General features: G+C 51.9%; 1 protein-coding gene across 12 annotated transcripts in view; it reads left to right on the forward strand.

Annotated features, from left to right (window-relative positions):
- The window catches only part of PPFIA4 (PTPRF interacting protein alpha 4), a 52,947-nt gene that overhangs the window by 30,021 nt on the left and 10,638 nt on the right, over positions 1-12,288 (forward strand). For 9 of the 12 annotated variants that reach the window (XR_004272138.1, XR_004272142.1, XR_004272144.1 and 6 more), the window contains 10 exons: positions 124-159; positions 379-512; positions 782-948; positions 3,208-3,301; positions 3,769-3,850; positions 4,210-4,410; positions 5,135-5,197; positions 5,810-5,836; positions 7,914-8,089; positions 12,017-12,114. Coding sequence is in view for 5 of the 12 variants with exons in the window: in XM_032288789.1 (XP_032144680.1) it covers positions 124-159; positions 379-512; positions 782-948; positions 3,208-3,301; positions 3,769-3,850; positions 4,210-4,410; positions 5,135-5,197; positions 5,810-5,836; positions 7,914-8,089; positions 12,017-12,114 (1,078 nt within the window). In the remaining 7 variants the exon portion in view is untranslated. The remainder of the gene's footprint in view (positions 1-123; positions 160-378; positions 513-781; positions 949-3,207; positions 3,302-3,768; positions 3,851-4,209; positions 4,411-5,134; positions 5,198-5,809; positions 5,837-7,913; positions 8,090-12,016; positions 12,115-12,288) is intronic. The other 3 variants (XR_004272141.1, XM_032288791.1, XM_032288792.1) reach the window with 1 other exon arrangement.

Consider the following 12,288-nt stretch of genomic DNA (forward strand, 5'->3'; position numbering starts at 1 on the left):
CTCTCTGGGGCTGTGGGAGGCATGAATCCTATCTTCTCATCCTAAGACCACTGGGCTCCCCTGGGGTTGGCTTTGGGGCAGCCAGAGGGGGAGTCCAAGCTTACCCTTCGGTTTCTCTTGCAGCCCAGTGATTTAAGAAAGCATAGGAGGAAGCTGCTGGTGAGTGCTGCCTGATGGCCCAGGTACTAACGGGTTCACTGCTCCCGCGCCCTTTCCTTCCGGCTTCTTCCCCCAGGGCCCTTGAGTCTGAGTCTGAACTCAGAGAGGCACTCAGGGCCTCCCCACTGCATTTCTCCACGCTCCTCCGCCTCTTCTGGGCTGGGTAGGCAGGCCCGAGATCTCTCCCTCTATCCCCTGACGGCTCCACTGTCTGTTCAGTCGCCAGTGTCTCGGGAAGAGAACCGAGAGGATAAAGCCACCATAAAATGTGAGACTTCTCCTCCTTCCTCACCCAGGACGCTGCGGCTAGAGAAGCTTGGCCACCCAGCCCTGAGCCAGGAGGAAGGCAAGAGGTAAGTGGAGCAGGCCCCACCTCTAGTCTCCATTCGCAGGGTCACCTCCTCCCTTCCTCTGCCTCTGCAGGGACCGCATCTCCCCCATTCCAGGTTCCTGAATGTCTTACTTCTCTTTGAAACACCATCAGGGAAGGGAGTTCTCCCTTGCCCCCACCCCAGTTCTGACACTCAATAGAAGTTCTTCCTAAGGTCTAACTTCCATCTTTCCTGCTGTCACTTAAGTATGTTTCTTCTTATTCCGCCCCCTTCTGGCTGTCACCTTATAGTGCCTTGGAGGATCAGGGCAGCAACCCCAGCAGCAGCAACAGCAGCCAGGACTCCCTGCACAAAGGCGCCAAGCGGAAGGGCATCAAGTCGTCCATTGGCCGCCTGTTTGGGAAGAAGGAGAAGGGCAGGCTGATCCAGCTGAGTCGGGATGGAGCCACAGGCCATGGTCTCTGTCCCCTTCTGAACGGAGGTCTGGGCGGGCATCAGGGCGTCAGAATCGGGAAGGTGTACTTGGACTGGCCTTCTCTGCCTGCATCCCAGGGATCAGTGGGGGGGAAGCCCCAGGAAGGCGATTTCAGACCTGCAGGAGCAGTTTTCCGTCAGAGCTATTCATGTCAGGGTGACTGCCTCCTGAGGGGGTAAGCTCCTGCCTCTACAAGCGTCAGGAAGTGGCTGGGTGGCTTTTATTTGGCATGCTGTGGGAAGGTCTCCTGTACTGAGCGAAAGATTGGGCCTCTGGGGTTTCTTTCAATTTGGAGGTTTCCTGATGTACTCTGTTCAGGACCTTCAGGAGAAATCTCTTGGTTCTTTCCTTAGAAGAGTCAGTTCTTGACTGGAATTTATTTCTGGGTACATCTGGCCTCTGGGACTCAAAATGTGATAACAGCTAATTATAGCTTTGTAGACATTAAATTCAAGGAAGCACTCAAGGAATGCAAGACATTAAACTCAAGGAAGGGAAGGGTGGTATCGTTATCACCTCTGTGGTAGTATAAAGTTCTAGTACGTGCTTGGCATGTGGTGAGTACACAGTAAATGTTAGCTTTCATCTGCCCCCTCTCTTCTAGCTCTTCTTTTCTATTTCCCTCTTGTTTCTCCTTTTCTTTCAGTCACCTATTCAGCCATTTGTTCCACAAACATTTATTGAGGAACTACTGTATGGCTTAGTAACAGGTGCTCAGCAATAGTTCATTCCTTCAGGGAGCTCAGTGTCTAATGAAAAGGAAGAAGTGAAGAGACAATTCCAGAACAATCTATTGATAGAGACATTCCCTGGGTGCTTCTGGGACTCAGAACTCAGCTCTGGAATGGTGGGGATGACAGGGGTGGCCTCCTCTGAGAGCAACACCTGAGCTGAAGTGTGAAGACCACAGAGGAATTAGCCGAGCCAGGGGGAGGTCTGTGTGTGGAGGAAGAGGGTGGTCTGGGAAAGGCAAAGTTTTGTGGGTGTAAGAGGTTTGTATGTACTTATGCATGTTCAGATTTGAGAAGAAGGAGTAGGGCAGGAGTGGGGAGATGGGACTGGACAGCTAGGCTGGGGCCAGCTGTTAAGAGCCCTACAGCATCTGTTTTAGTTTAAACGTTCCCCTGAGGCAGTGGGAGCACTGATGAATTTCATGCAGGGGAGGAACCGATCAACGAGAATAAGGGAACCTTTGGACCCAAATGCATAATTAGACCTTTCTGCACGTCAGGAAGATGTGAATCAGAAGATACCTAGCTGGGTGAGGAGGAGGAGGAGGGAGAGCTTGAGAGGAGGAGGTGGGGGGAAGAGGAAGGAGAAGAGGAATTCGCTGAGACAGAGTGAGTTCTGTGTATGAAGGAAGGGGTGATCTGGGAATGGGGAGGAGGAAACATGGCCACCTCTGCCCAGGATATGGGAGCATCAGCCCAGAGAATGAGGTCCAGCTTCTTCCTCCTCAGTCCATAGGGGCAAGCGGAGTTGTGGAGCTGGCCACAGACAGCGGAAGCTGAAAGGTTTGATCAGGGGAAGCAGCATTTTGGGTGAAGCCTTATGATTTCTGATGCTCTCCACACCACGTTGGCACCTAAACCTGAGACAGCACCTCAGATGAGCTTCTGGGTTACCCACACCTGTTGCCTACTGTGCATTTTGGGGTGTGTGTGACCAGGACTTAATTCTAAGATTCTGCCTCTGGCCATGAATTTTATAGGGTTCTAGCATCAATTTGAGGAGATGTTTAGTAGAAGACAGAACTCTACATGTTCCCTTTTATGTTTTTGTGCAAGTGAGTGCACCCAGGGAAGAAGGCCCAGAGACACACCTCTCAGTGTGCAGATTTCCCCACCCCGACCCAAGCCAGGGCCATCCTTCTCTCTCTCACAGTGGCCTTGTGGCCACTGTGTCTGGGGCTCTAGGCTTCCTTTGCACCTTGACTTGGAGGAAGGGCAGGTTCTGTCTAGGATTCTGGGTGGGATAACTTGGGTCCATCTGGCTGGAAAACACCTTCAGGGCTGAGGATCTTGGGAGACTCTCTGAACTAGGGGTGATCCGCTTGATGCCACTGTCTGAGACTGCCTGGATGTAGGGACATTGAGCAGAAACTCCAGGAATGGTGATTCTATCAGGCTATCAGTTGTCCTCTGCTGAGGAAGCTTCTGCAGCTTCTATTCCCCACCCCTGATCCAGGCAAGGGAGGAGAGGCAGAGGGCTTGGCTGACTCACACATCTCTTTCCTTGTAGTTATGCTGACAGACTCCGAGTTCAGTATGCAGGAGCCTATGGTACCTGCCAAGCTGGGGACCCAGGCAGAGAAGGACCGGCGACTGAAGAAGAAGTAAGAGCCATAGGCCAGGCTCTGCCAGGGTGGGGCCCAGCCCCCCACCCACTTTCCTTCCCCTGGGCTGCTGTGAAACTGAGCTAAGGGACCCAGATCCCAGCAAGGCCCTTCCTGAATTGAGTTGGCCTGGTCCATGTGGGCACAGCAGGGCTGAGAGAAAGTTCTTAGGTTGCACCTAGGGAGAAGGAGGCAAGGGGATGATGGGAGAGTGACCTGGGTCCTGTGGGTCTCTGGCAGGGCAGATTGAAATCTCTAAGTCAGTGTCAGGTCACATGCAGAGAGCCCCTTGCCCTCTGGGGGTGGAGAGGTATTCCTGTCCCATTTCTTGTTGTCATATTGCTTCAGGCGTAGAGCAGAGGAAGTCCAGGGTGGGAAGCAAGGGTTGTGGGTATCCAGGGGTCCCTGGAGCAAGCAGTTAAGAGAGAAGGAAGAACTAGTTTGTCTGCTGTTCCTCTTCCTATAAGACACCAGCTGCTTGAAGATGCCCGCAGAAAAGGAATGCCCTTTGCCCAGTGGGATGGTCCTACTGTAGTCTCCTGGCTGGAGGTAAGCCTGAGCCAAGGAAGTCGACTCAGGGGCCTGGAGGGAAGGATGTGTGGGGTGGGCAGAGGGGTGGTATCCTGGAAATTTTACAGTGTGTTTCTCTGCCAACTGCACATGTGCCATACCTAGCATTTAGCTCCTTCCCCCTCCCCAACACACACACCAGTCAGAGGACAGAGTTGATGCTACTTTTAATCTGTAAAACGGGAGAGAGAGGGATTTGATGACCTCCACATTCCTATGATCTGCATTAGTTATTCTGAGTCCATGGATGAGGCCTGGCCCTTGCCCCTTGCTATTGCCAAACTTTTGGTGGTAGGGCCCAGGCCTTGAATTATACCCCCTGTGCCCGGTGTCTGCAGCTCTGGGTAGGGATGCCTGCCTGGTATGTGGCAGCCTGCCGGGCCAACGTCAAGAGTGGTGCCATCATGTCCGCCCTGTCGGACACAGAGATCCAGCGGGAGATCGGCATCAGCAATGCCCTGCACCGGCTCAAGCTCCGCCTGGCCATTCAGGAGATGGTGTCACTGACCAGCCCCTCTGCCCCGCCCACCTCCAGGACTGTGAGTAGCCCCTCCCTTGCCCAGGACATTTTCAGAGGTCCTGGAACAGTGTCTGCAAGGTCTCCTGTTGGGCTTTGGGAAGATGCGGCATTGAGTCCTGCCTCTTCCTTCCCATCCTCACAAAGCGCTTTCCCGGGTCTTCAGGAGGATATGACATTGATTCTAGGAGGATCCCAGCAGCCTTGGTTCCCTGCCTCACACATACCACCCATGGGGTTCCATCTCCCCATCCCTACTCTGCCAAAATTTCCAGGTTTCTGGGCAGAGTTCCCAGGATGGGCTTTCTGGGGTTTTGTATGGTTGCCAGGTTGGGGGAAACAAAGGGAAGAGGGCATTTGTGATATTGTCTTGGTCCTCCAACCTCAACACAAGAATGCAGACTGTTCCATGGGCCCCTGGGGTGAAATCTTTTATTACTGGCCATCTCCATGATTGAGGTCAGCCTCCATTGCAGATCAGCAGCATGCATTCTTATTCACCCAGGAAACATTTATTGAGCGTTTTCTATGTGCCGGGTGCTGTGCTAAGCAGTATGGCTATGGTGCTAACAGAGATGTGGCTTCTGCTATCCACTTGCTTAGAGCCAGACAGTGTGCAGAGCTGTGGGCTGGACCCCTGGGAGGATCCAGGGAGGGAGCTTTTTCCTTGTCCTTTGGGTGCCCAGCCGGATGGGGATCCTAGGGACCCACACCCAGGATGAACTAGGTTTCCTCTCTGCCTGCAGTCTTCTGGGAATGTCTGGGTTACCCATGAAGAGATGGAAACTCTGGAAACATCTACGAAAACAGTGAGTCTGGCCCTTAGCCTTTGTCCTTGGGCCTGCGGTTAAGACTGATGATGCCCACAGGATGAGGGGAGGGTTGTGGGCAGTCAGAGTGGGCTGCCATAGACCTCATGTGAGATTGGTATCCTTGATGTGTGATCTGCTCTCAGGGTGGAGGGCTGTTGGGAGAGGGGTGGGCCTGGGAGCAGTTGGTATGTGTGTGGTCCTTCCCAGGGGGTAACAAGCTTGTCCTGGGCCCATTGGTGTGCTGCAGGGGAGGGGAGTTAGGCTGGGGAGGGCTCTGCCCTGCTATGGACCTGAGCCACAGAGTCTCTGCCCTTGTGCTTCCTCCCTGGCGGAGGAATGGGGAGTGTTGAGAGAGCTGGGCATCTTGCCTGGCTCCCAGTCAAGCCTGGGAGGTGTGTGTTTTTGCCAAACACATTTGCCCTGCCTCACCGCAAACGTGGGTGCACACACCAACCTTGTGTTCTCTCTTAACCATCCCGACAAGCTTTCCCTAGTTACCCAGCCAGGTACTGGGGGATCTTTTTCCCCTCCTTGATGGGACCTAGGGTAGAGCTGATGGGTTTCTTGACTTTGCCTGTTTCCCCTAAACGCTGCACTTGTTCCTGCTAGGACAGTGAGGAGGGCAGCTGGGCTCAGGTAAGATCCCTCCCCTGTCTAGAACCAGCTCCCAGAACTCCAGGACAGTGTTCTTCCAGTAGGTTCTCTCCCCAGCAAGAATCTCTGAATCTCACTTCCCATGAAAAGCCCTGGACACAGGTTCTCAGCTTCCACCAAAGCATCCCCCACCCCCACCCTGTTCCCTCTAGCTGCTTGTTCTGGTTTCTCAGGATGGCAGGTGAGGAGCCCTGGAGGGCTGTGGCCCCTGCACTCCTGGCCCTCCTTCTCAGTCTCACCCTTTTCCTAGGAATAATGAGACCTAGATTAGTATGAGTCTTCTTCCTCTCCCTGTCCCTCTCAGGGGCACCCTGGTGAACTGAGCGAAGGTCTGTCATCCATCCATTTCATAAACAAACATTTATAGGTATTAGGCCTTACCAGGCTCTCTGGCTATAGAAGTGAACAAAGCAAGCCCTCATGGAGGCAGTAAACAAATAAAGCAATAATATCAGTAAACAAACCATGACAATAGAGATAAAAAAGACAGTCTGAATAAACAAAGGGACAATATTGGATAGTGATGCCAGCTGTGAAGAACGAAGCAGGGAGCAGCACTGTTTATACCTGCTCAAGAGATTGGCTGAATCATTCGCACCATAAACACCCTTGGCAGAGGTGATGGGGGGACCCATCCGATGGGTGTTAAATGAAGAATGCAGATCCTAACAGGTGTATGGAATTTGATACCAAAACTAAAAACCAAACAAAATTAATAATACGTTGTTTAGCTGGGCACAGTGGCTCATGCCTGTAATCCCAGCACTTTGGGAGGCTGAGGCAGGTGGATCACTTGGGGTTGGGAGTTAGAGATGAGCCTGATCAACATGGAGAAACCCTGTCTCTACTAAAAAAAAAAAAAAAAATTAACCAGACGTGGTGGTGCATGCCTGTAATCCCAGCTACTCCGGAGGCTGAAGCAGGAGAATCACTTGAACCCAGAAGGCGGAGGTTGCGGTAAGCCAAGATTGGGCCATTGCACTCCAGCCTGGGCAGGAAGAGCGAAACTCCGTCTGAAAAAAAATATATATATATGTTGTTTAGGGAAATATACATGGATGATTATAAAAAGTGTAAAACAATGTTTTACAACCAAGGGATTAGTGGTTCCCTCTGTGAGGGGCAGTAGGAGACCAGCGGTGACAGTGAGCATCAGCGTGCAAAGAGTACATGGGGGTAATGCTCTGCTGCTCAGTTTAGTTGGTGTCCACTGTTGCTAACTTCATTTTATGCTTCATAATGAGCATGTTACATATAGTCTTATAAGTATCAGCTCTTAGACTGTAAAAGAGAACAAAATAGACTTTTTCCATCTGAAAACATCAAGTCAGGGTAAGGAAAGAGTGAGGTAGGGTCATGGTGAAAACTAAAGCTTTCTCAGGACGGGTGGTCAAGGAGCACCCTGCCCAGATCAGGAGGCCACGTCCACATGGCACAGGCCCTGCAGGACCAGGGCATGGGGTGTGCGTGGGAAAGCAACAAAGGACCTGGGGCATTCTCGGAGCAGAGGCTCAGGCCTTAGAGAATGAGCGCTGGTTATTCAGGCACAGGCCACCACCCTTTATTTTTTTCAATCCTCCGCCAATGTTTAACTTCCTTGCTTCCGGCATGAAGCCAGCCTTGTTCCTGAGCGAGACAGGCTTCCTTTGCCACGCCGCAGGTTCTCTGTAACAACACAGCCTTTCCCCTGGGCTCAGCGGGCTTGAGGCTCACTGAGAGTCAGGAAGCCACGTCTGCTGCACAATACCACAAATGCAATCCAGAGTCAACAGGAAGGATTTCATATTAGCTGCTGCCGGGATAGCCACTTCTGTTCATTAGTGTAGATAATTGATATGAGTGGAATCGTATCACTTTGAGATCTTAAAAAGTTCCATTTAAAATCCCCACCTCCCACCACTCCAGCCCCTTTAGTGAAGATAAACTGAAATTGTGCTGGACTGCCCTTCCTCCCTCACGGGTGGAGGATGGATTCATGCGTCTCCCAACCAGCTATACCAGCCTCAGCCCGCTGGCTCTACCTTCCTCCCCCATAACCTCCTGCATCTCATTTCCCTAGACCCTGGCCTATGGGGACATGAACCATGAGTGGATTGGGAACGAATGGCTGCCCAGCCTGGGGCTCCCGCAGTACCGCAGCTACTTCATGGAGTGCCTGGTGGACGCCCGCATGCTGGACCACCTCACCAAGAAGGACCTGCGGGTCCACCTGAAGATGGTGGACAGCTTCCATCGGTGAGCGAGGCTGGGCCTGGGACTGCCTCCCTCGTGGGGGCCTCCCCCAGCTCTGAGGGTCTGCCTCCAGGAACGGAGGTGCCTCCTTCTCTTCCCTTGGCCTCTTCTGAGGGGTAACAGGTCTCCGTTGGGAAAGTCTCCCTTGTCAAATCCTTGTCTCATCCTGTAATTTGAGGATTCTGATCCTCAGATTGACCAGGTTTTTGTCCTCATAACGACCAGGTCATTATATCTAGTCCTGAAGACACAAAAGTCCTTTTTCTTTCGCTTCACCTCCTTTGAGATGTCTCCCCAGGTCTGAGATTTATTGCTTATCTTTGGCCTTGCTGAATTTGCTGTGTTTACTCCGACAAGACTCAAACTGAACCTGGTGTTCAATTTAGGCGTCTCATTCCTCCCAAGGTGAGGGGGAAGGTCTTCCTTGGCCTTTGTCATGCCAGCATCCCAGATCGGAACCTCTCTGCTTTGGGCTCACATCCTTTTTTATAGGAGGTCATCCATTCCTCTCCTGCTCTTTGCTGAAAAGATCTTCTGTTCAAAAGTGTCAGCGGCAGAGGTCCCAAACTGGCAGTCCGTGGGCAGAATTTGGCCCAAAGATGAGTTTTTGTTTGGCCCACATATATCTTAATAACTCAAATTGAGTTGCCAGTATTTAAACAGTAAGAGGTTTTATATACAATTCTAGATTTCTGGCTTCTCTTGAAACCTTGAAAGCTCTGTCAACACATTCTAGCATGGAAGCAGCCAGCTGGAGCTGAAGAGCAGGACAGGTGGGCCTGCTCTGGGACCTCCCAGCCCCCCAGCTTTCGTCCCTCACTTGCGTTACCTGCCTGGTCCCAGCAGGCATTTGTACTGGAGAACGCAGTGCGTGGGCATGGTTCCGGGAGTTGGCAGTTTTTAGGAAGTCCTTCTTAATGTCCAGCTTCAGGTCGTGTGGGTGGCTCTTCGGCTGGATAATAAGACAAGGAGTAGCGCTCTTCAAGGCTCCCTCAGGGCTTCATGGATGTCCTGTGGCCACTCCAACTGAGAAATCTTATAGAAAGTTAAACCTGGAAGGGATCTAGTTAGTATCCCTGTTTTATGGATGAGAACATTGAGGCATGGGGAGGAGCAGTAGCCCAAGGTCACTCATGGATGATAGTGGAGTACAGGGGATCCCAGGTACACTGACTCAAGCCCAGTGCTCTTGCCACCACAAGGCAGAGCCTCCTGGCCTGGAACCCTTGGCCCATCTGACCCCAGCAGGAATGCTGACTTGTGAGGGAAGACTGCGTCCTCTCCTCTGCCACCCACCCCCACTCAAATCAGCTAGGGCTGAAAGGGAATCGTTTGTCTCTGCCTGGAGACTGCCAGGCCCAGCTGCACCTGTCCCCTACTCAGTGATTGATAGGGCTGGGGAGAGATGAGCTGTTCGCCTGCCAAGCCTGGATGTGCCCGGGCTGCTAGAGGATCTGTCAGCCTGGCCCCAGCCAGGACTATGGAAATCCTCCCCACAACCCATCTGCCCTGTCCGCAGGAAACTGCGGCCTGCACTTGTGGTTCTAGGTTCAGCCCTGAATCTTGAGTACTTCAGAGTTTCTAAAACATTTTCACATCTCACCGCCAAACTATGTATCTACCTGCTTTTATTCCACTTAATATTTCACAGGAATGTTCTTACATCTTTAAAATTTCTTTTAAATCTTTTTTTTTTTTTTGTTTGAGACGGAGTTTCGCTCTTGTTACCCAGGCTGGAGTGCAATGGCGCGATCTCGGCTCACCGCAACCTCCGCCTCCCGGGTTCAGGCAATTCTCCTGCCTCAGCCTCCTGAGTAGCTGGGATTACAGGCACGCGCCACCATGCCCAGCTAATTTTTTGTAGTTTTAGTGGAGACGGGGTTTCACCACGTTGACCAGGATGGTCTCGATCTCTTGACCTTGTGATCCACCCGCCTCGGCCTCCCAAAGTGCTGGGATTACAGGCGTGAGCCACCGTGCCCGGCTTCTTTTAAATCATAATTTTTATGACAAGAAAGAGATATTTTAAAACCTCATTTTACAGATAAGGAAAACAAGTTCAACAGAGGTCGATTTCCATTGGGTCACTCAGCCAGGTGGTTGCAGACTGGGGCTCAGATCCTTGTCTCTTGACACCCTACTCAGAGCTCTCTTCCTTGGGACATGGTGCTCTATCGAGCAGGTCTTCTAGAAGAGCTCCTGTTATGGTAGGACAAGCATGCACGATAGTCACGAATGTCACCCTAATAGTGCTGCCACGACCGAGTGCCTGTGATGTTCCCAGGGCTGGGCTAAGCTCCTGCCTTTATTCTCACCTGCAGGAGAGGTGTGACCGCATCTCACATTTGCTGATGCCCCTCAGCTAGGAAGGGGCCGAGCTGGTGTCCAAACCCCGGTTGACCTAACTTTCAGGGCTTTATATTTTTGCTGTGGTATGCAGCAGCTCTGAAAGAAGCTGGACTGAAAATGACAGTGAGTGAGCTTGAAATTAGGCAGAAAGCATTTCCAGTCACTGTGTGTATCCATGGCCCTTCACAGTGCAGCAAGGCTTAAACCAGCAGCTTAAACCACGAGTGGCTCGGGCCAGATAAGGGTTCCTGGAAGTGGCATCTCTGAGCTCTGTTCTAGGCTGAAGAGCCTCCTGCTTAGAAATGAGGGGGAGGAGGAGGGAGCAGCCTGTGCAGTTGAATCTCAAAAAGCAGTGCCCTCAATAAGAGTCAAAAGCAGATAGAGTTGGGAGGGACCTTCCATTCTAATTCTCCACAGAGGGAAAAACTCCGAGAAGCTGAATGACAGAGGCGTTTAAGGAAGGAAGAATACTACAGCTCTTCCAAGATGGAATGAGCTGCCTTGGGAGGTAACAAGTTCAGGCACAGGTTCAGTGACTACTCTGAAGGAAGCTATAGAGGTGACTCCTGCCTTAGGTGGGAGTGTGGACTGATGGCCTCCAGGGTTCCTCAGGATCTGTGGTTCTGTAGCTGGCTTAGTTACTGAATGCTTACTGTGCACCTGATACTGTTTAAGTACTTTCAGTAATTTGTGTGAATCAGTTATTTCATTTACTTCATCATGCATTTGTAGAGTCCCTGCCTGTGTTCAGGGTTTAGGATCAGTGAACAAGCTTATATTCTAACTGGAAGAGACAGTCAAGGAATAATAAATATATGGTATGTTAATAGACAAAACATGCTAGGAAAAAAATTTGACCAGGGTGAGGGGGATTGGGAGTATGGGCCAGGGGAGGTGATAGGGATATTGCAATTTTAAATCTGATAACAATATAACTAGTGAATTGTACTGAGAAGGTGCAATTAAGCAAAGACTTAATGGAGGCAAAAGGAGTAAGCTGCACAGCCGACTGGGGGAGGAATGTTCCAGGCAGTGGCAGCCGCCGGTGCAAAGGCCCCGAGGCCTGCAGGCCCAGGGAGCCTGCTGGGTTTGAGGAGCAGCAGGACTGTCAGTGCGGCTGCAGCAGAGAGAGCAAGAAGGAGGGTGGCTGAAGCAGGGGTTAGACAGGTAGGGGAGCAGATCACGGAGTATCTTATAGGCCATTGTCACGACCTGAATGAAGTGGGGATACAGAGGGGTGTCTTGTTTCTGCTTTTTCTTCTACTTGCAGATGGTAGGGGTCTTTGTCATTCTAGTGACTGGTGAGAGAGGGACATGTTGGTTTGATTCAAAGGACTTTTTTCACATCAATCCCCAGGCCCGCTCCCTGGCTGAGAGGGAGGATATGGGGTAGACAGAGAAAGGGAGTAACCTCGGGATGGATCTTGGGCAAGCCCCTGGGGAAGGAGTACGAGGGGCTGGGGTGCTCTTTGTGCTAGAGGCAGTAGGTCTGGATGTGCTGTGGCTGGTCCTGGATGTGGGACAGGTGGGGTGGGAATGTGGCCCCACTGAGGCTCTGGCTCGGGGGCTGTGTGTCTGCAGAACCAGTCTTCAGTATGGCATCATGTGTCTGAAGAGGCTGAATTATGACCGGAAGGAGCTGGAGAAGAGGCGAGAGGAGAGCCAGCAGGAGATCAAGGGTAAGCTCGTCAGGCTTGGAGAGGGTGCAGGAGCAGCCTGCTGGGCTGGCCTGCCTTGAGCCAAGTGCAGGGGAGGCATTCTGTGGCTCAGGGAATCCCCCAGTCTGCCAGGGAAGAGGCAGCCTCACCTTAGGGAGCTCCCAGTCTGTTGGAGGAGACATAGTCCATGCCATG

The sequence above is a fragment of the Sapajus apella genome, unplaced genomic scaffold, assembly GCF_009761245.1.
Source record: "Sapajus apella isolate SASKATOON/1434 unplaced genomic scaffold, GSC_monkey_1.0 scaffold22, whole genome shotgun sequence".
NCBI lineage: Eukaryota > Metazoa > Chordata > Mammalia > Primates > Cebidae > Sapajus > Sapajus apella.